The sequence below is a fragment of the Arachis hypogaea genome, chromosome 14, assembly GCF_003086295.3.
Source record: "Arachis hypogaea cultivar Tifrunner chromosome 14, arahy.Tifrunner.gnm2.J5K5, whole genome shotgun sequence".
Lineage (NCBI taxonomy): Eukaryota > Viridiplantae > Streptophyta > Magnoliopsida > Fabales > Fabaceae > Arachis > Arachis hypogaea.
In genome coordinates this window covers 11,593,101-11,611,784 of record NC_092049.1, presented here as the reverse complement: position 1 = coordinate 11,611,784, position 18,684 = coordinate 11,593,101, and the positions used below count along the sequence as shown (strand labels likewise).

The 18,684-nt window shown below is 40.4% G+C and overlaps 1 protein-coding gene across 5 annotated transcripts; it reads right to left on the bottom strand.

The window, feature by feature from the left end:
- Nucleotides 1–8,036: 8,036 nt before the first annotated feature.
- LOC140178812 (uncharacterized) lies at nucleotides 8,037–16,630 on the bottom strand. 5 transcript variants are annotated; one of them, XR_011871739.1, is made up of 4 exons: nucleotides 16,336–16,630; nucleotides 15,498–15,961; nucleotides 15,216–15,412; nucleotides 8,037–8,667 (listed from the first exon to the last, which is right to left on the bottom strand). XR_011871739.1 is itself a non-coding variant. In XM_072216074.1 (4 exons), exons 2-4 carry the CDS (start codon nucleotides 15,809–15,811, stop codon nucleotides 14,808–14,810), a joined length of 369 nt encoding a protein of 122 aa, XP_072072175.1. In that variant the 5' UTR covers nucleotides 15,812–15,961; nucleotides 16,336–16,588; the 3' UTR covers nucleotides 14,723–14,807. The 5 variants fall into 5 exon arrangements, 1 of the variants encoding a protein (XP_072072175.1); XR_011871741.1 differs by having other exon boundaries at nucleotides 15,216–15,361; nucleotides 15,743–15,961; nucleotides 16,336–16,588; XM_072216074.1 differs by lacking the exon at nucleotides 8,037–8,667 and adding an exon at nucleotides 14,723–15,015 and having other exon boundaries at nucleotides 15,216–15,307; nucleotides 15,743–15,961; nucleotides 16,336–16,588.
- Between the last annotated feature and the right edge of the window lie 2,054 nt (nucleotides 16,631–18,684).

Genomic DNA, 18,684 nt, shown 5'->3' with positions numbered 1-18,684 from the left:
CGAATCATATGGGTGAGGAGGAGCTTACAGAGTTCCGTCAGGCCGAGTACCTGTGCGGGGGTACCGACGAGGAGGCCAACTACAATGTTTTTGTTCCTGCCCCTCATGAGCGATTGTATGAGCTTAACTTCCATGCACCTCGGGTTGCCGACTGGATTTGGTTTTACAAAGCCATGTTTGCCCAAGTGGGGGTTCGTATCCCCTTCTCTGCTTTCCAAATGGGGCTCCTTAGTCGGATCTCCGTGGCGCCATCGCAGCTGCATCCGAACAGTTGGGCTTCAATCTGCTGTTTCGAGATGGTATGCGAGTACTTGGAGCTGCCGGTATCCGTCGACGTCTTCCTTTTCTTTTTTAACCTTACGAACCCTTCCAAGGAGGGGAAAGCGAGGAAAGGGTTCATGTCCTTCCGTTCTGCCCAAGAACGGAGAATATTTGGCTTGTTCAAGGACTCTTATCACGGGTTCAAAGACAAATATTTTAAGGTACAGCCGGTTAAGGGTCGCCACCCCTTTTGGTTGTCATTGGAAGGAGAACGCCTCATCCTGACGTATTGGAGTTTTGGGGCGGAGTCTAACGCTTTTATAAAGGTGACTTACAAGGGGATGTCGGCTGTGGATCGAAAAATTGCCGACGTATTGTGGGCCATTTTTTGGAGAAACCACATAAACCTCCACCTCCTTATGGGTAGCCGGGAGGTCGCCAGGGATTATATTCATGAGTTACTTTTGTCGTGCCTTTTTTGCGTGGTGGTTTCTTTGGTTTGTCATGCTGATTATTGACTAACTAGTTTGTTTCTGTTGTAGTGGGAATGTCTGCTGAAGTGACCGGCCTTGAAAGTTTGTAAAAAACTTTCTTAGAGGAAAGTGATGGGGAAAAGGCCGACGAGCAATCGGTAGTTCCTCCTGGGGATGAGGGGGATCAGGCAGCGCCCTCACCTCGCGACGTCGTTCAGTCGGATAAGGCTGCCGATGCGGCGCGTGTTTCCCCTGTTCTCGAGGAGGCGGCTGGCATCGGGCACTCGTCTTCCGTTCAACAGGTTGGGGATGACGACTTGAGGATCATGCCTACCCCCAAGAGGCAAAGGTCGCATTCTAGTTCTGAAGGGGTCCTTACCGTGATGGAGAAGAACTTCGATGCCGGGACGTTTATAGATTCCCAATTACTTCCTGGCACGGAGGAACACTTCCATGGTACCGACCTTTCGGGGCAGGCGCGATGGATGTATCGCACCCTTCTTCGTGGTGCAGCCATAGCTCGAAAGGCGGAGTTCGAGTTGTCGGGTATGGCGTCGCTACGTCGGAAGCTTTAAACTGCCGCCACGGCCAACAATAAACTCAAGGCTCAAGTTGAAACACTTTAGGGTCAGCTGACCGAGGCAAAGGAGAAACTTAAGACTGCCGAGGAGAAGGCTGCGTCCGCTGAAGAAAAGTTGAAGATTGCTGATGCCTCTGTATCTCGTTTGACTGAGCGGAAGATGACTCTGGAAAGCCAGCTGAGTGCCGTGCAAAGTCGAGTGGTCGCCTTGGAAAAAGAATGGGATACGGTCATTACGGCTGCTAAGACTGCTCAGGACGAGGCTGAGGGACTCAGGAAGAAGCATAAGGAGGTTAGAGAGCAAGGAAAGAGTGCAATCTTCATGACCGAAGAGGCTCTTAAGGCTTAGGTGAAGATCGTTGCTTCAGACTTCGACACATCGGCAATCGGCATTTTTAAGACGATTAAGGATGGCAAGATTGTCGATATGCCTAGGAAGTGATCTCTTGTACCTTGTGTTTTTCGTGGCTCTATTGTAGAACTCTTGAAACTTTTTGTCGTACTTTATTAGCCGTTTGGTCGGTTTGTGGATACATTTTTCAGTTTATTCAGTAGCATGTTGTTTTCCTATGCCCGTTGCTCATTTATTCGTTTACCGTTATATTGGTATTTTTGGCGGGGCCACGTTGTGCCTTTATTATTATCGTGGCCGTTTATTATGGCTTTTTAACTTGGTTGGCTTCCGGGGTGATCAGTCCCGGGGTGCCGTGCTGTCGTCCCACTTATTGTTCATTTACGAGGGGCGTATTTGTTGTAGGGTGTGTAGTTGAGCAAAAATGGAAGAACAAATTTGTTAAGTAAACATTAATTAGCAGTTAAGTAAACATAAATTTGTTAAGTGTTTAAACGACAGTGAATCACTAAACTCGCCGAACCGCCTAGCCGGCGTGCTCGAGCTAGGAATAAAATCTTCTCAGGTTACCTACGTTCTAAGTTTTCGGTATCTCCCTGCCGTCGAGCTTCTCCAACTTGTATGCGCCTTTACCGAGCACCTCTTTGACCCTGTAGGGTCCTTCCCAATTTTCCGCGAGCTTTCCTTCCCCTTGGGTCGTAAGCCCTATGTCATTGCATCGCAGGACCAGGTCATCCTTTTCGAATTCCCTCTTAAGCACTTTGGCGTTATAACGCAGGGCTATCCTTTGCTTTAGTGCTACTTCTATCAGATGGGCCATCTCCCTTGCCTCATCTACCAGGTCTTTCTCCACTGCTTCTTCTACCCCCTTCAGAAGTAGTCGCGGGCTCGGCTCGCCGATTTCCACGGGTATCATTGCATCTACTCCATATGTCAGGCAGAAGGGGGTTTCTCTCGTGGTGGACTGCTCGGTTGTACGGTAAGACCAAAGGACTGAAGCGAGTTCGTCGGCCCATGCACCTTTCTTGTCACCCAACCATTTTTTGAGGCCTTGTAAGATTACCTTATTTGCGAATTCGACCTGTCCGTTTGTTTGGGGATGTTCTACTGAAGAGAACTTCTGCTTTATACCCAGGCCATTGAGGAATTCTATGAACTTCTTGTCAGTGAATTGCGTCCCGTTGTCTGAGACGATGACTTCTGGGATGCCGAACCGAGTTATCACCTGCCTCCACATGAACTTCCTACAATTGGCTGAGGATATGCTGGCTAGTGCCTCGGCCTCTATCCACTTGGTGTAGTAGTTGATGGTGACTATGAGGTATTTGACTTGCCCTGGGCCAACCGGGAAGGGTCCAAGGAGGTCGACTCCCATTGGGCGAAGGGTCGGGAGGTCATGAGTAGGCTTAGTTCGGAAGTTGGTGCTCTGTGAAAATTGGCATTCTCTTGACACTTGGTGCATTTTTTCACAAATTCCTTGGAGTCTTCCATCATTGATGGCCAGTAATATCCGGCTCGGATGAGCTTTCTTGCTAGGGCTTTGCCCCCGATATGGTGGCCGCAGCATCCTTCATGGACCTCCTTGAGCACGTAGTCCGTTTGCTCGGGATGTAGGCACTTCAATAGGGGCTGGCTGAGTCCCTTTTTGAAAAGTTGTCCCTGTATGGTTGTGTACTTGGCTGCCTCCCTTCTCAACGCTTTGGCTACTTTCTCGTCGTCAGGGAGTCTGCCGCTTTCGAGGAAATCGATGATTGGGTCCAACCAGGAGGGGTTTTCCTTTGTCAGGTGGAGGGTAACTGCCGGTTCCTTTAGCATGCCTTGGATGAGAGATCGGTTGCCTACTCCTGGTTTTGTGCTTGCTAACTTGGATAGGAGATCCGCTCATGTGTTTCTTTCCCTCGGGACATGTTGGATCGTGACCTCATCGAACTGGCTGCTCAATTCTTTAACCTTTTCTAGGTACTTTTGTAGCAACGAGTCTTTGGCCTGGTAGCTCCCGTTTACCTGCGAAGTGACGACCTGCGAGTCGCTGCACACCTCAAGCATTGTTACTCCGACTTCTCGAGCTAAGGCCAAGCCCCCTAAGAGGGCCTCGTATTCCGCTTGGTTGTTTGATACCGGGAACTCAAATTTGATCGATTGCTCGTACACGACCCCGGTAGGACTTTCCAAGATCACCCCGGCTCCTCCGGACTTTTGGTTGGAGGCTCCGTCCACGTAGAGTCTCCACCGCGTGCCCGTTTCCTCGGTGGGGTCCCCCGTTACTTCTACCAGAAAGTCGGCCATTGCTTGTGCCTTGATTGCATGCCGGGGCTCATATCGCAGGTCGTATTGGGAGAGTTCAATGGCCCAAGTCATCATTCTTCCCGCTAGGTCGGGTTTTTGGAGTACCTGGCGGATTCCTTGGTCTGTTCTCACAACGATCTGGTGGCCTTGGAAGTATTGCTTTAGTCTGCGGGAAGAGGTCAAGAGCGCCAGTGCTAGTTTTTCCAGTTTGCTATACCTCGTTTCTGCTCTTTGTAGCGCTCTACTCACGAAGTAGATTGGCTGTTGGGCCTTTCCTTCTTCTCGCACTAAGACTGCCGCGAGCGCCCCTTCCGTTATGGCCAGGTATAGGTAAAGTGGTTCCCCGCCTTTGGGCCTCCCGAGTACGGGGGGTGCTGCCAGGATCTCTTTGAAGTGTTTGAACGCTTCTTCACACGCAGGGGTCCATTCGAACGCTATTCCTTTCCTCATTAGGTTGAAAAAGGGAAGGGCTTTTTCTGCCAACGCTCCGAGGAAGCGGGATAGCGCGGTGAGTCTTCCTGCCAACCTCTGGACGTCTTTGATACAGCCTGGGCTCTTTATTTGTAGTATTGCTTGGCATTTTTTGGGATTGGCTTCTACTTTCCTTTGAGTGATCATGAATCCCAGGAATTTCCCGGCCTCCATGGCAAAGGCACATTTGAGCGGGTTGAGCCTCATGCCGTTTTGTTGGAGGGACGTGAACACATTCCTCAAGTCGCCCAGGAGATCATCTGGTCAGGTGGTCTTCGCGAGGATGTCGTCTACATAGACTTCCAACGTCTTGCCTATGAGATCGCTGAATATCTTGTTCATCAGTCTCTGATATGTGGCCCCTGCATTTTTCAAGCCAAAGAGCATAATCTTGTAGCAGTAGATTCCTTTCGGTGTTATGAATGCTGTCTTGTCCTCGTCAGGCCAGTGTATCGGTATCTGATTGTAGCCGGAGTAGGCGTCCATAAAGCTAAGATACCGGTATCCTACCGCTGCATCAACAAGCGCGTCAATGTTGGGAAGGGGGTAGCAGTCCTTGGGGCATACTTTGTTAAGATCAGAGTAGTCTACACACATTCTCCATCTCCCATTGTGCTTTTTTACCAGAACTACATTCGACAACCAGGTCGAGTAGTCTAGTTCTCGAATAAAACCTGCTTTTAGGAGGCTGGCCGTTTGCTTGGCCACCTCCTCTGCTCTTTCTTGTGATATCTTCCTTCTCCTCTGAGCCACTGGTCGGGCTTCAGGCTTGACGGCCAGGTGGTGTGACATGAGATGAGGGTCTATGCTCAACATATCGGTTGGCGTCCAGGCGAACAAGTCGCCATTGGCCCTGATCATTTCTACCAAAGGTTCTTTCAATTCGTGCGGGAGATTTCTATTCACGAATGTGAACTTTTCCTCCGTGTCCCCGACCCTGAACTTCTCTAGGTCCCCCTCTGGTTCTGGTATGGGGTTGTCATCTACCCGGGCATCCAGGTCGGCGAGGAACACCCCCGATGCTTCTTTGGACTTTTTCCTCAAGGAGAGGCTAGCATTATCGCAAGTGACCGCCGTTTCCAACTCTCCTTTTATGGACCCCACAGTTCCGTTGTCTGTGACAAACTTCATCACTAGCAGCTTTGTGTTGATTATTGCTCCGACATTTTTGATGGTCTTTCTCCCTAATATGATGTTATAGGCCGTGAAGTCTCGCAGAACTACGAACTCGGCCATAACCGATCTCCGTCCCTGTTCTCCTCCAATGGAGACCGACAGGGAGATTATCCCGTCTGGCTTGATGAAGTGATCGCCTAACCCTAAGAGACCGTGCTGGTGAGTCGTCAGGTCGGCATCCCGTAGTCCTAATGCATCGAAGACGTTGCGAAACATAATGTTCGAGTCTGCCCTTGTGTCTATAAGGATCCATTTGACGAGGCCGGTTCCCACCCTGGCCATGATGACCATGGGGGGGGGTTTCCAAGATCTCGTCGAACCATCGGTCTTCCTGGCCGAAAGAAATGGATGGGGCCCTTTTGGAGCTTTGTGAAGGAGAGGAGGAGATCGCCAGGACTTTGGCGTCTTTTCTGTGTGCGGATCTCGATCTTGGGGCCGTGTTTCTCGCAGTTACTACATTCACCATGGTAAGACCGTGGTCCTCGTCCCTTGGCTCTTGTCGCCACTTCGCCGTTCGGGTCTTGTCTTCTCCATCGTGGTCGTGACCTCGTCTCCTCGGTTCTCTGATGAGATGGGAGAATTCAGCTAGTTTCCCGTCCCTGATTGCTTGTTCTAGTGCGTCTTTCAGGTCGAAACAGTCCTGCATTTTGTGTCCGTAGCCCTTGTGGTAATCACAGTAAAGGCTCTTGTTCCCACCAGTTCGGTTCTTCAGCGGGCGGGGCTTTGACAAGATTCCCTTCTCAGCTATCTGTTGGTAAACCTCCATGATGGGGAGGGTGAGGGGAGTGTAATTGGTGAATTTTCCCACACGAGGAAACGACCTGGATGCCTTGCTTGGGCCGCCGTCTCTGGCGTGTTCCTTCTCTCTTTCTCTATTGTTGTGCTGCCTGGGTTGAGGGTAGGAGGGTTGCTATTTGTTGGCAGCAACAACTCGGCTGACTTCCTCGTCATTTATGTATTCACAGGCTACCGTTTGGATCTCATGCATCGTCTAGACCAGTCTTGTGGTGAGGTGCTTTATGAAGTCCTCATTAAGGAGTTCGTTCGTCAGGCAGAGACTAGCGACCGAGTCTGTTAACCCTTCGATTTCTAAACATTCGTCATTGAAACGATCTAAGTACTTCCTGGTCGTTTCGCCGGTTTTCTGAGTGACGCCGAGCAGATTGATCGGGTGTTTGGCTTTCGCAATTCTGGTGGTGAACTGTGCTAAGAAGGCACGACTGATATCTGAGAAGCCGGCCACGGATCCCTGCGGGAGGCTATTGAACCACCATATTGCAGGGCCTGCTAGGGTAACCGGGAAGGCGCGGTACCTTACTTCGTCTCCCACTCCCTTCAGGTTCATTATGGCCTCAAAGGCCGTGAGGTTCTCCTGCGGGTCTTGGGTCCTGTCGTACCTTATGTCCGTTGGTTTGTCAAAGTACTTTGGCAACCGGACCTCGAGGATGGAACGATGGAATGGGGTGGCGCCCATGATGACGGGTTGTCATGTTCCCCTTGGCCTCTCTTCTTCGTTTTCGCGGTCTCACCTCATGATGCATGCCCGTTTACCTCGGGCGTAAATGATTGTGTCGTTTCGTCTCCTAGGGCGTTCCTGGTCCTCCCGGCTACTTCCCGATTCCAATCTCGAGACGGGAGTATGTTGAGAGCGACTACTTCGGTGGGAGGTTCTCCCTCAACTTTCGGGGGACTGGGAGTAGTCGGGGTCGGAAGTCTCTTGGTGATGCTCCTGACCTGCTAATTGGCGTTCTAGGTTCTACACCCTATGGCACAGTTCTTGCATTATCCTAGCACTGTCGGTACCCGTTCCCCTGAAGGGGCGTCTTTCACGGGCTCTTGATTGTGGCTCGGTTCGTCGTGGAGGGATCTTAACCGCTCGCGGGGGGAGGTAACGGAGGCTGCCCCCTCGAGGCCCGCCGCGCGGCCGTGGTCCCCTGGACCTGGCACGATTTCCATTCAGGCGTCCCCACAGACGGCGCCAATGTTCAGTATCTCAGGTACCAGATGGTTCAGGAGTGGTTCTCGGTTGATTCGGTGGGGTGTAACCTGAGGTCAGGTGGCGAAGGAAAAGTTAGTGGACCGACATCCCGAGCTCTCGATGTGAAGGGGGGTGTCACCTGCAAAGACACTCCGACGCACAAGTCAGTAGAGTGTGCAGGCGAGAAAGGGGTAGAATGGTGTATGTACGTACCTTGGGGGAGGGGGAGGTCCTTCCCCATTTATACCGTGTTAGAGGTGGGGCCATCAAGGACAGGCCCACCTTCCTCGAAGCTTCCTCCCACAGCTACAGTGGAGAGCCGTCAAGGACGCGTGTCCGGGTCGCTGAGTGAACTGTACGTGCCCGACCGTTTGGGTCGGGTCATCAGTAGGTCAGGTTGACCCGTGAATGGCCTTGGCCAGGCCGCAACAGAAACCATAATCCAAACAAACAAGGAAATAATAGTAGATATCATAGTATATTCTTTTTATTCTAAGAGTATCTGTTCCTTGCATAAGGCATTTGCATTCACTATCTCATCGGATGCTTATTGTAAAAAAATTTCTTTTCCTCTCTCTTTCATGTATTTTGAAATAAGTTGAAAGTGGTTGAAGTATGTTGTTCCAGTGTTTTTCCTTTATTTACTGCTTTCCTATGTATTTTTTAATATTAGTATATATTAGCATAATGCTTTTGTTCCAAATATATATGTTATGAGCTATCTGGGCCATATAAAGCTTGCTTCAAATCTCTGATTGGTGTGTGTTCTCAGCATTAACTGTTGTTGTATGCTTTTCTGCATGAGCTGCTAGGTCTACATGAACACTATCACACCAGGGGGAAGAGAAAGCGTGGTTGACATCTTGGAACTGGTATCTTGTATTTTCCTTGTTCCTGCTTTTACTAGCATTAAGTTCACATTTTTGTGTGTATTTCTATCGTTTTATGCTTCTGCATTCTGTTGCATATGATCATTTTTCAATGTCATCCTCCATTCTATTGTAGAAAGAGTCTCCATCTTCCAGTCAATTCTGTGTCAGGCTTTCAGCAACCCATGCCATTTCAAATAACATGGTATGCATTGTTTTGTCTGTAGATACAGAAAAAGCATACATTAAGTATTCGTCTAATCCCTTTGCAAAACATAAAACAAGAACTATATATGTGCATAGATATATCTCATTAATTTCTGATTCTATTATGAAGAGCATTGAAATTTTGTTATTATAATGCTGGAAAAATTGCTGAAGCTTTTTCGTGTTATGTATCATGTGTCTAACTATCAGTTGGATCAATCCAATAACTTATCATCCTCACTAGTTGAGTGTGCCAATATCAATTCTGTATGGGTATCGTTAATTGTTGAAGAATGCTCAAAGCTGGGTTTGACGGTGAGGTGATCTAATAAATTATTATAATTCTTCTCTCCATTAATAGATCCAAGCTTGTGATTTTTTTTTCTTTTTCTAGTATTTTTGTACTGTGTAGCACCTAGATCTCGGTCTTCCCCTCTTGTTGTTGCTGCTTCAAGTCACAAGTTAATCACTTCTTTTACTTACAGCAGATCGACCTCCAGAGCTGCTAGATTGTGGAGCTAACCAGGCAATTGATCAGGTTAATAACTTCAGATGTTCTCAAAGTCTCAGGGTATACATTGTTTGTTATTTAATTAATTTGTGGTCAAACAATGCCAAATCGAGAGGCAAGGTGTGGAGGGCAGCCCAGGAGGCAAAGATACATATATAGTTGTTTATTTATTTATGTGATAAAAGAGTAGAAATAGAATTATATAGGAAGCTAAAACTACTAGTGGATAAGTTTGCACCAAAACAACAACAAAGGTAAAGGATTGCTGTAATTCAAGAAATCTTTGCCAATTATCATTTTCTATTACTGAAATTCAAGAACGTCTGTGTCTTGTTTTTCTTGGTTACTCATGGTACACATTGAACTTTAGAATCAGGTGAACCATTTTGGTGTTTATGTGAGATATTTCTTTAATCTTCCTGCACCAACAAATCAAATTCCTATGAATATAGTATTTACTACTCTTAATTCTGCCCTTTGTCCTAAGTACTAGGTAGTAGTTTATGATAAATCCAATTTTCTAAATTAATTACTGTTCTCTATATATGCAGTCTCTTGTAAAAATGGTACCCACTAGCAATGGCCAAAGAATTTGCTAGCGTAAATGCATAATGGAAATGATATGACATTTGAAATATCGGCTGGCCTTGTTTTAATCACTCTGTCTTTGTATTTATGTAAAAATTTCAATGAAATTTTGTTAATTAACTTAGTATTATTGTTTTTGTTCTTGATACTTTGTAAAAACCAAACATGATGTTTGGTTCTATTGCTAATATCAAATATTGGTTATTTTGAAACACTATAAATGTTTGGATACAAGTTAGATAAAAATTCGATGAAAATTTGTATTCATTAAATTTATATTTATTTTGTATGAAAATAAATTTATTTTTCGATAAAAAAATCTAAAAAAAATTGTTTTACCTTATTGACGAATTTACAGATGAATTTTTTGCCTATATTCAGAATTTGGAATGCTTTCCAAGGCTCCAATTATCGATAGAAAATCTGTCGAAAAATTTGACGCTACTTACCAATGAAAAATCTGTCGAAAAATCAGACGGTTTAAGCAAAATTGAAGTGACGATTACCGAGGGAAAATCTGTCGATAAAAGGAAAAAAATCTATTTGTAAATTATCGACAGAAAATTTGTCGGAAAATCTGATGGTTTTTAGCAAAAGGAGGGGACCATTATCGAGGAAAAATCTATCGGTAATGAAAAAAATCTATCAGTAAATTATCGACAGAAAAAATCCGTCGGTAACCAAAAATTCATCCCCTTAGTCTTGATTGCCCCTCGATTCCAGCCTATTGAAGCAACCTCAAAGAATGCGTAACTTCTTTCCTTAAACTATCCAGGTTTTCTCTCCCAGTCCGCATAACTTTCCTATCGGCTTTGCTCAGTCAAAATCTCAACTTGAATTTGCTTAGTTTTTCTCCGTTATCTTGGCTTTCGATTTGGGACCTACGACGCTTAAGCTTCTAAAGAATAATCTTTCCTATAACCTGTCAAACGCTAAGTTATATGCACCACTACTTCAACTTTTGTGATACATCATAGTAACTTTAAGGTGAATTAAAGGTTCAAAGGTTCGCTTATGTGTGCTTTGTACAATAGTTTACGTGTCTACTTTCGACATTTGGCACACTAAGTCTTTTCTTATACATTTAAATTTCATTCTTGTTTTTCATTGATCTCTTCTTGATTGCCTTGCTCAACAAGCTTTGATATTCTTAGTAGCTTCTCATCCTCTTACTGCGCTCTCCGAATTCCCAGCCTTACAATTGTTTAACATTTGCAGTTGATCCAGTCTGACACTTCCATCCACTTTCTCATCTTCCAACCTAATATTCCGAACTTACTTAACGATTCATTCTCCTTAATTGTCCTCCAAACAATACTCAGAAACTTTCTGCTCAGACATCCACCAGTAGATCATAATATTGCATCAGCACGTCTCTAAAACCCTTTGGTAATGTATTGTAGTAAGTCTTAAACGGTTCGTGAGGTTCAGGTAATTGCGAGTACTGGCATTGTAGTTAATTCCTTTCTTTCAATGTTCGAAAGCTTCATTCGCATTCAAGCATCCATACAAATGGTGTATCCTTACTATTCAATCTGTGGAAATTAAACTTCACAACTCCCCATGATCCTTCACACTCTCAAGCTTCATCTTCTGTGTTCACCAATCGTGTTCTAAGGAACTAACACTCCGAGGGTTATATCTAAGAATTGTGCGCGATACAAAATCAAGCTCAAGTTGATTTCTGAAAATATTTTAAGTTCAAAGGATGAACGAACAACCCAAACAGTGTTTGTAAGAAATCGGAAGGATGTCTTGTGTTCTGATTAAATAAAGTTGTAGAAAATTTTAATAAATACACAGGATAAGAATTAAGATGTATCTCATGGAGAGAAGCTAAATCAAACACTTTGATTAGAAAGAAGCAAGGCATATTGAATTAAGTAAGTCTCTGTCGATTTTTGAAGAAACACAAGTTTACAGAGAAAAGCAATTTGACTGCTAGTTTTCAAAGATTCAAGAATTGCTTGGTTGTATCAAAACAAAATTAGGCTCGCCTTGGAGAGTACAAAGTTCATGCACGATTACGTGCGAGTAAGAAATAGAATTGGGGAGAAAATTAAATCTTTTGCAAACAAAGAATCCGAGACAAAACCTCGAGCAAGTTATAATGGAAAAAGAATCGATCGGGTCACGAAGGTCCATGGATATTGCCAATTCCTTTATCTTTCATACCTCTCCCATTCCTCTATCTTTCATACTTGTTAGTTTTTTTTTTTTTTTTTTGACAATTAGTAGTGTCAAAAAAGTTGGGTGAGGTGAAGTTGAGATTATAGAAGGTATTGTAAATTTGGGGGTATATAATAATGGTGAGATCATACCAAACACATACGAAGGAGTGATTTTTGTTTGTGAATGCCAATTTTAATTTTGTTTGCTATTCCATGCACCATGAGTTTTGTAGAGTTGCAAAATGGTCTTTGTAAGAATATACAAGGTCACATTTCGAAGAGGGTATTTTATACAGAAATCATGTACAAGTATTTTGTGGGCTAATATAGTTTCAAATAATGTCCATCACTGACGACACATGTATGCAGCAGATGTTCTATATTTATCAGCAAATCCGATTTCACGTGCCGACAATAGAGTTGTACGTTGAGTTTGAACAGCATATGAGGCTGCACGCAATTGGCAAGGAGGTGAATATGGATGAGCTTGGAGATAAAGATTGGGAAGAAGACAATAATGACAGTGAAGAGGAATTTGAAGCCAACTACGAAGTCAATGAAAAAAACAATGACGGAGACGAGGCAGGCATTCCAGTGGTGCAAAATAAAGCAGATGCACTTGTCAACCATCATCCCTTTGATGTTCCATCTTTTATGTAAACTCTGGATCTCGCAACCATACATACTCCGGAATTTCCTGAGTATGCGAATATGGGTATGTTATGTTCATTAATAAAGGTTACCATTACAATTTCTTTATTTAGGCTTGACCGACTAACGGTGGTTCATATTTTATAAGTGAAAGCAATGTTGCGGCGAGAGATGGTGAATTTAGTGTCGGAATCAAATTTAGTTCTAGAAAGGCAATGATCTCTGATGAATCCACATTTTATGATATTTATTTGCTCTATTTGCGTGGATTTCATCAACTTTTCTTGCACGTATCCATTGAAATAGCATAGTTTTGTAATTCTCCCTAGATTTGTGCTTAATTGTGAAAACATGTTTTTTAGGCATTAAAATAGCTAAATTTAATTCACTTTAATTCCATGTGGTGCCTTGATGTATTTGTTAAGTGATTTCAGGTTTCCAAGGCAAGTATGGGATAGAAGAAGTGAAGAGAAAAGCATGCAAAGTGAAAAATTCATGAAGAAATGAGCATTTGGAGAATTGAAGGCCACGCGCACGCGTCACTCACACGTACGCGTGAGAAGAGATTTGCAAGCCACACGCACGCATCACCCACGCGTACGCGTGGGAGAGAAATTAGCCAGCGACACGCACGCGTCGTCCACGCGCACGCGTGACGAGCCTCACGTGACCTCATTAATGCAAATCGATGGGGCGAATTCTAGGCCACCAGAACCCAGTCCAACTCATTTCTAAATCTATTTGAAGCCAAGATGAAGAGGAATGAAGGGGGGAGCAATTAGGGTTAGCTTAGCATCATGTAGTTAGATTTTCTAGAGAGAGAAGCTCCCCCTTCTCTCTAGAATTAGGGTTTCTAGTTTAGTTTCCTTATAATTTCTCTTATTAATTTCTGTCTCCATTTACTTTTCCTTATCATTTACTATTATTGCATCTTTGTTCTTTCCTTCTATTTGTTATTTCATTTCTTTTGTTCTTTTATGTTTATGACACTTTGTTACTTCTAATTTACAATTAATGCAATTTATATTTTATGTTTCTTTGCCATTTAATTCAGTTGTTATTATGATTTTCTTACTTTTAGTAGTTGTAGATTTTATTATTTCTTGCTATTTTACCATGCTTTCTTTTCATACCCACTAAATGTTTGATAAAATGCTTGGTTGGGTTTTTGCCTAGTTTTTCACACTCTTGGTTGAGAAATTGGGTGTTTGGGTGAAATTGAGTTGTGAATGTCCATTCCACATTGTGTGAGGATTGTTAGTTGATTTGGATTCCCCTAACTCTAAGCCTCCCAATAATAGAATTGGCTAGGACTTGGGGATTGAGATCAACTATGCCCTTTTGACTAATTCTCGATGTAGGATTGACTAATTGGGATTAATTCCACACAGTTGCCATGTTTGTGGTCCATAACTAGGATAGGAATCCTTAATTCCCCAATTCTCACCAAGAGCCCCTTTTGTCATTTAATTTTCATTTTCATTGCTTTTAATTGCTTTCCATTTAATTACTTGCATGCATCTTTATTTTATTGTCTATTTACTTTCTTGCTATTTACATTACTTGCCAATTGCTATCATCCAAACCCCTATTTCTCCATAGCCAATAATAGATCATTTCATTGCAACTCCTAGAGAAGAATGACCCGAGGTTTAATTACCCTCGGTTAATTTGTATTAGAAATATTAAATTTGATTGAGAGGATCCATTGTCGGTTTGGACTATACTTGCAACGGAATTTAATTTGTGAATTTCAAATTGGCATAATTCTCTCATTATCAATCCCTGCAATCAAAAGCTACACTATTTCTAGAGGAGTTGGAGATGCACCTTGCTAAGCGTCTGGAGTTCTGCAGTGAAGTAGATTTTTGGGGCTTTATTTTGATGTATAGTTTATATATATGATCATATGTATAGAACTCTCCTGATAACTTGTTTTATTTTGCACCTCTTAGTGGTTTATAGAGAATCAGGATTTATTTAATATATATATATATATATATATATATATATATATATATATATATATGTATTTTGGGTTTTGGGTTATGTATATATGTATGTAAATATTCTTCGGCTAGCCTTAGCTTTGCAGGCTGAGTTAGGTGCTTGTTATTTTGTACTCTTGACTCTCTGTTCTTACCTTCTGTATGTATATGTTTATGAACTATAGCTTTCTTTGTACGTAAGTTATGTTATTTTTTATCGTTTCACTTTTAATTTTGCAATTTTTTTACCTATTCTTCAAAGCTCCTCGTAATATCACACCACCTTTGTTTTCACGACTTAAGCGTAAAGTTCTGTGTGGTAGAGTGTTACAAACAGCAGAGCCAATGCCAAAGAGACCACAACTTCCATTCACATACAACGATTTCAAGGTTGGATTGTCAACATTCTTTGATAGGTATCTAAGAGGATACACTACGGACAACTCCGGTTGACTGCAAAACCAATTCAATGCCTTAGGACTTGGAGGCACAGCCATCCACATAGCAATAATTTAGGAGTGCATCATTTCAGTCAAAGAAACAATATTGGCCACTTGTTTCTCATCATGAAGTGCAATTCCAGAAGGGTAGTAAGAAAGTTATGTGTGAAGAAGCTACACTGAACAAAGGATTATATGTAAGAAAATCATTACCAGATCTTAATGATGTTGAGCTTGTCTAGTTTCCTTCTGTTGATTTTCGCGTGCATTGTAGCAGCCATCCACATTGATCCACATGTTGGTTCCTTTAGGCATTATTAAACCATCATTTTGAATGTGAAGATGAACTTCGTTCATCACTACAACTACAACAAGCTCAATTAGCATCAACAGCAACAAGAAGATAGAAACTGCGAAGAAAAATTGATAAACCTAAAATTAGCACAAAAAAATTGAGCATAAATTTGAATAGCTTTGATCGAGAAAAATTAGCACCTTGCTATCTTTACTGTACTCAATGAGTATTTGTTTTCATACTGAAGCCAAGATAGAGGAAGAGAAGGGAAGGGAGCTTTAGAGCATGTGAATACATAGTTAAACATACAAACGACAACAGAGTTCACTAGGTATCTTTCAACATTAACATAAAGTGATTCCAAGTATCTACCCAGATTGGGATGATAGCTTAAGAAATTGAATAACAAATAATTAGTAGAAACAATGGTGCTGCAGTGACTTACATCAGGAATGTCAAAATTATCTTCAGTCGCATCACATACATCTAGTGACAATTTTCGAAGCAATGGCATCTATCACTTATGATAGAAGATTCAGTGCAGATAATTTTCTTTTAACCTTACATCTAAAAGGGGAGGAAAAAAATAAACAGAACAATGATATAAAAAAAGTGCAACCTCCGAAGCAACTTTAAAAATGAAGCTTCTCTGTAGCCTAAGACCCTGCATATGAATAGTCAAATCATAATCAATGACAATTTTTAATACATGATTCAGAAATTTAGAGGGTGCCAGAGCACACATGCTAACTTCATTTTTTAGAATGGTAATGGGTAAAATAAATTCATTTTGGATGACAAAGCTTCAGGGATAATCTATTGTCAAAGATGGAAAAGTAAAATCAAGAACATAAAATTCCTCAAAGCATAAAAATGATAGCTATTTGTTCATTGTAATTGCGAGCAATCCATGTTTCAGAAGGAAGTTCCCACATAATCACAGGGATTAAGTGGAAAATTAATAAAACAAGTAGCGCATTCGAATAAGGGAAAAGAAAGCGCGAATCTCAGAAAGAGATAGAGAAATGAAAGACGTACGGTTTGAAAATCTCGAGAGGCGAACCGGGAAGGTAGAAAGAGTTAACGCGAGAGAAGGTGTAGAGGACGAGGACGGAGACGATGAAGACGGTGGCAGAGAAATGCACGTTAGGGTTCAAAAGGCAACGACGCGAGCAACACATAGAAGACTCGGGAAGGGGTGTGACAGCGGTGCAAGGCTGAGAGGCACCGTAGATATAGCATTTGGAAGGGGATGGGGGTGGAGGCGCAGGGAAGAAATATGCGAAATGAGGAGGAGCTCGTAAGGCCAAATCTTTATTTTAACATTTTCGACGGAATATTTTAGATTACAGACAATCTGTAATAATTTAATAAAATACAATATTTTTATTCATTTAAATACATATGAATTTTCTGTCAGTAATTATTTTCTACAAAAAAAATAATTTTTCCGACAGAATTATCGACAGATTCTCTTGTCAGTTAGTAATTTATGCTAATTCATTTTCTTTTGTTTTCGACAAAAATTTCTTTGCAAAATCTGTCTGTATTTCTGTGGGATAAAATCTATCAGAAAGTTTTGTCTGTAATAAATAATTTTCTACTAGTGTCTATTCAATAATTACATTAAATTTTTTATGTACATTTAAATAACAGAGGAGATGGATTGTCTATTTAAATAACACGTTTTCTAACTATCCACTATTAATCCTAATGTTCTAATCGACAAAAATTTTAAATTTTTCATGTACTCTCTTCAGTATTAATTTTTAAATTCAAATTATATATATTTCAAATTCTGTTTGTTGTATAGGAGTACATAAAAGTTTGAAATATAATTTAAATATAATTATATTTCAAATTATGTTTATTGGGAAGTATATAAAAATTTGAAATATATTTAAATTTTGTTTGTTGTATGGGAATATATTTAAATTATATTTTAAATTTTTATTTGCTCTTATGCAACAAACTAAATTTGAAATCTATAACAATATATAATGGCAATACATAGTTTGGTGTCCAAGATTTCTTTTCAATATTACCCTTTCTATTAACTTCTCCACTGCTTGGTCACCTTGACATGACTTACCCGTTATCTTTTACCTCTCGTCGGTTTTTTTTCTTTTCATCTCATCTCTTATTAGTATTATTAACTACAGATAGAAATTTTTTTATTTAATTTACTTTTAATCCAATTTATTTATTTTTTTTAAAGATATCACAAACAGAAATAGACACATGTCTAGAATTACTAACTTTCAATATTTTACTTATGATACTCTATCTAAATTAATTATTATAAATTATAAATAATAATTTTTTCGTTTAAATCTATGTTTTAATTATTACTATTATATTTTTTTTAGTCTTAGTAGCTATAATTTATATAAGAAATTACTTTATTTTTGGTAGAATTTAAAAATACATTAATCTCATGTCAATAATATATTTACTTTTTAAACATTCAGATACTCAAAATAACAGTAGAATTGGTCCAGATCCAAGTAATAGATGGAACAGTAATAACATTAGTGGGTATAAATTATCATTTTTTAAAAGCTTTAATTCATAATTAGTAAACTTTTAATTATTTCTAATATAATATGTTACATATATCTATAATACAGTGTATTATAATTGATAATTATTCACTTACAAAATTTACACTATTAATTTAATATTTGAATTTTTTTTATTATGATACTATTTTAATGTACTCTAGATTTTTATTATATATTTATAATTTTGATGAAAATTATTCTTAGAAGAAATATTAATCTTATTTCTTAATTTTTTTGGTTCAAACAATATTAAATTATTTATATTAAAAGATTTAGATAATTCAAAAAATATTATTTATATCTATAACAATATATAATGAGAATACAAAAAGTTTGGTATCAAATTTTTTTTCCTATTTTACTCCTATTTTTATAATCTAAATCTACATACTTAGTCACGTACTTAGGTTCTGTAAATTTTGCAATAATCCACGACAAAGAAATTATGTAACTGCTTTGCTTTCAACCATACAAAAAATTTAAAAAAATTGCTCACTTTCAATCGTAAAATTATTAAAATGGCTCTATTTGCAAAATAGTTTAAATAAGGTAATTTTTTTAATTAAATATATAAAGAATAATTTTTCTCTTTTTAAATTATTATCATATTATTTTAATATACTTTTGATACTTATACAATATATAACAATAATTAATGTCTAAATTTAAGTTCCAATATTACTCTTAAAAAGACGTTTATTATTAAAAAAATTCTTTCGTCAATTACGTTAATGAAAAAAATTTTCTACCATTTTTTCACAATAACCTTGTTAAGATATTCCTATTGGATGTAAATTATTGTTTCATATTTTTTTATTAGGAT

Bases quoted from the DNA above. Each gene is read 5' to 3' on its own strand.
- LOC140178812 (XM_072216074.1), bottom strand. From the start codon at position 15,811: ATGCCATTGCTTCGAAAATTGTCACTAGATGTATGTGATGCGACTGAA. The intron at 15,308-15,742 runs GTAAGTCACTGC...TAATGCCTAAAG, and splicing joins ATAATTTTGACATTCCTGAT to GAACCAACATGTGGATCAAT. The intron at 15,016-15,215 runs GTAATGATTTTC...TTGGTTTTGCAG, and splicing joins CTCAACATCATTAAGATCTG to TCAACCGGAGTTGTCCGTAG.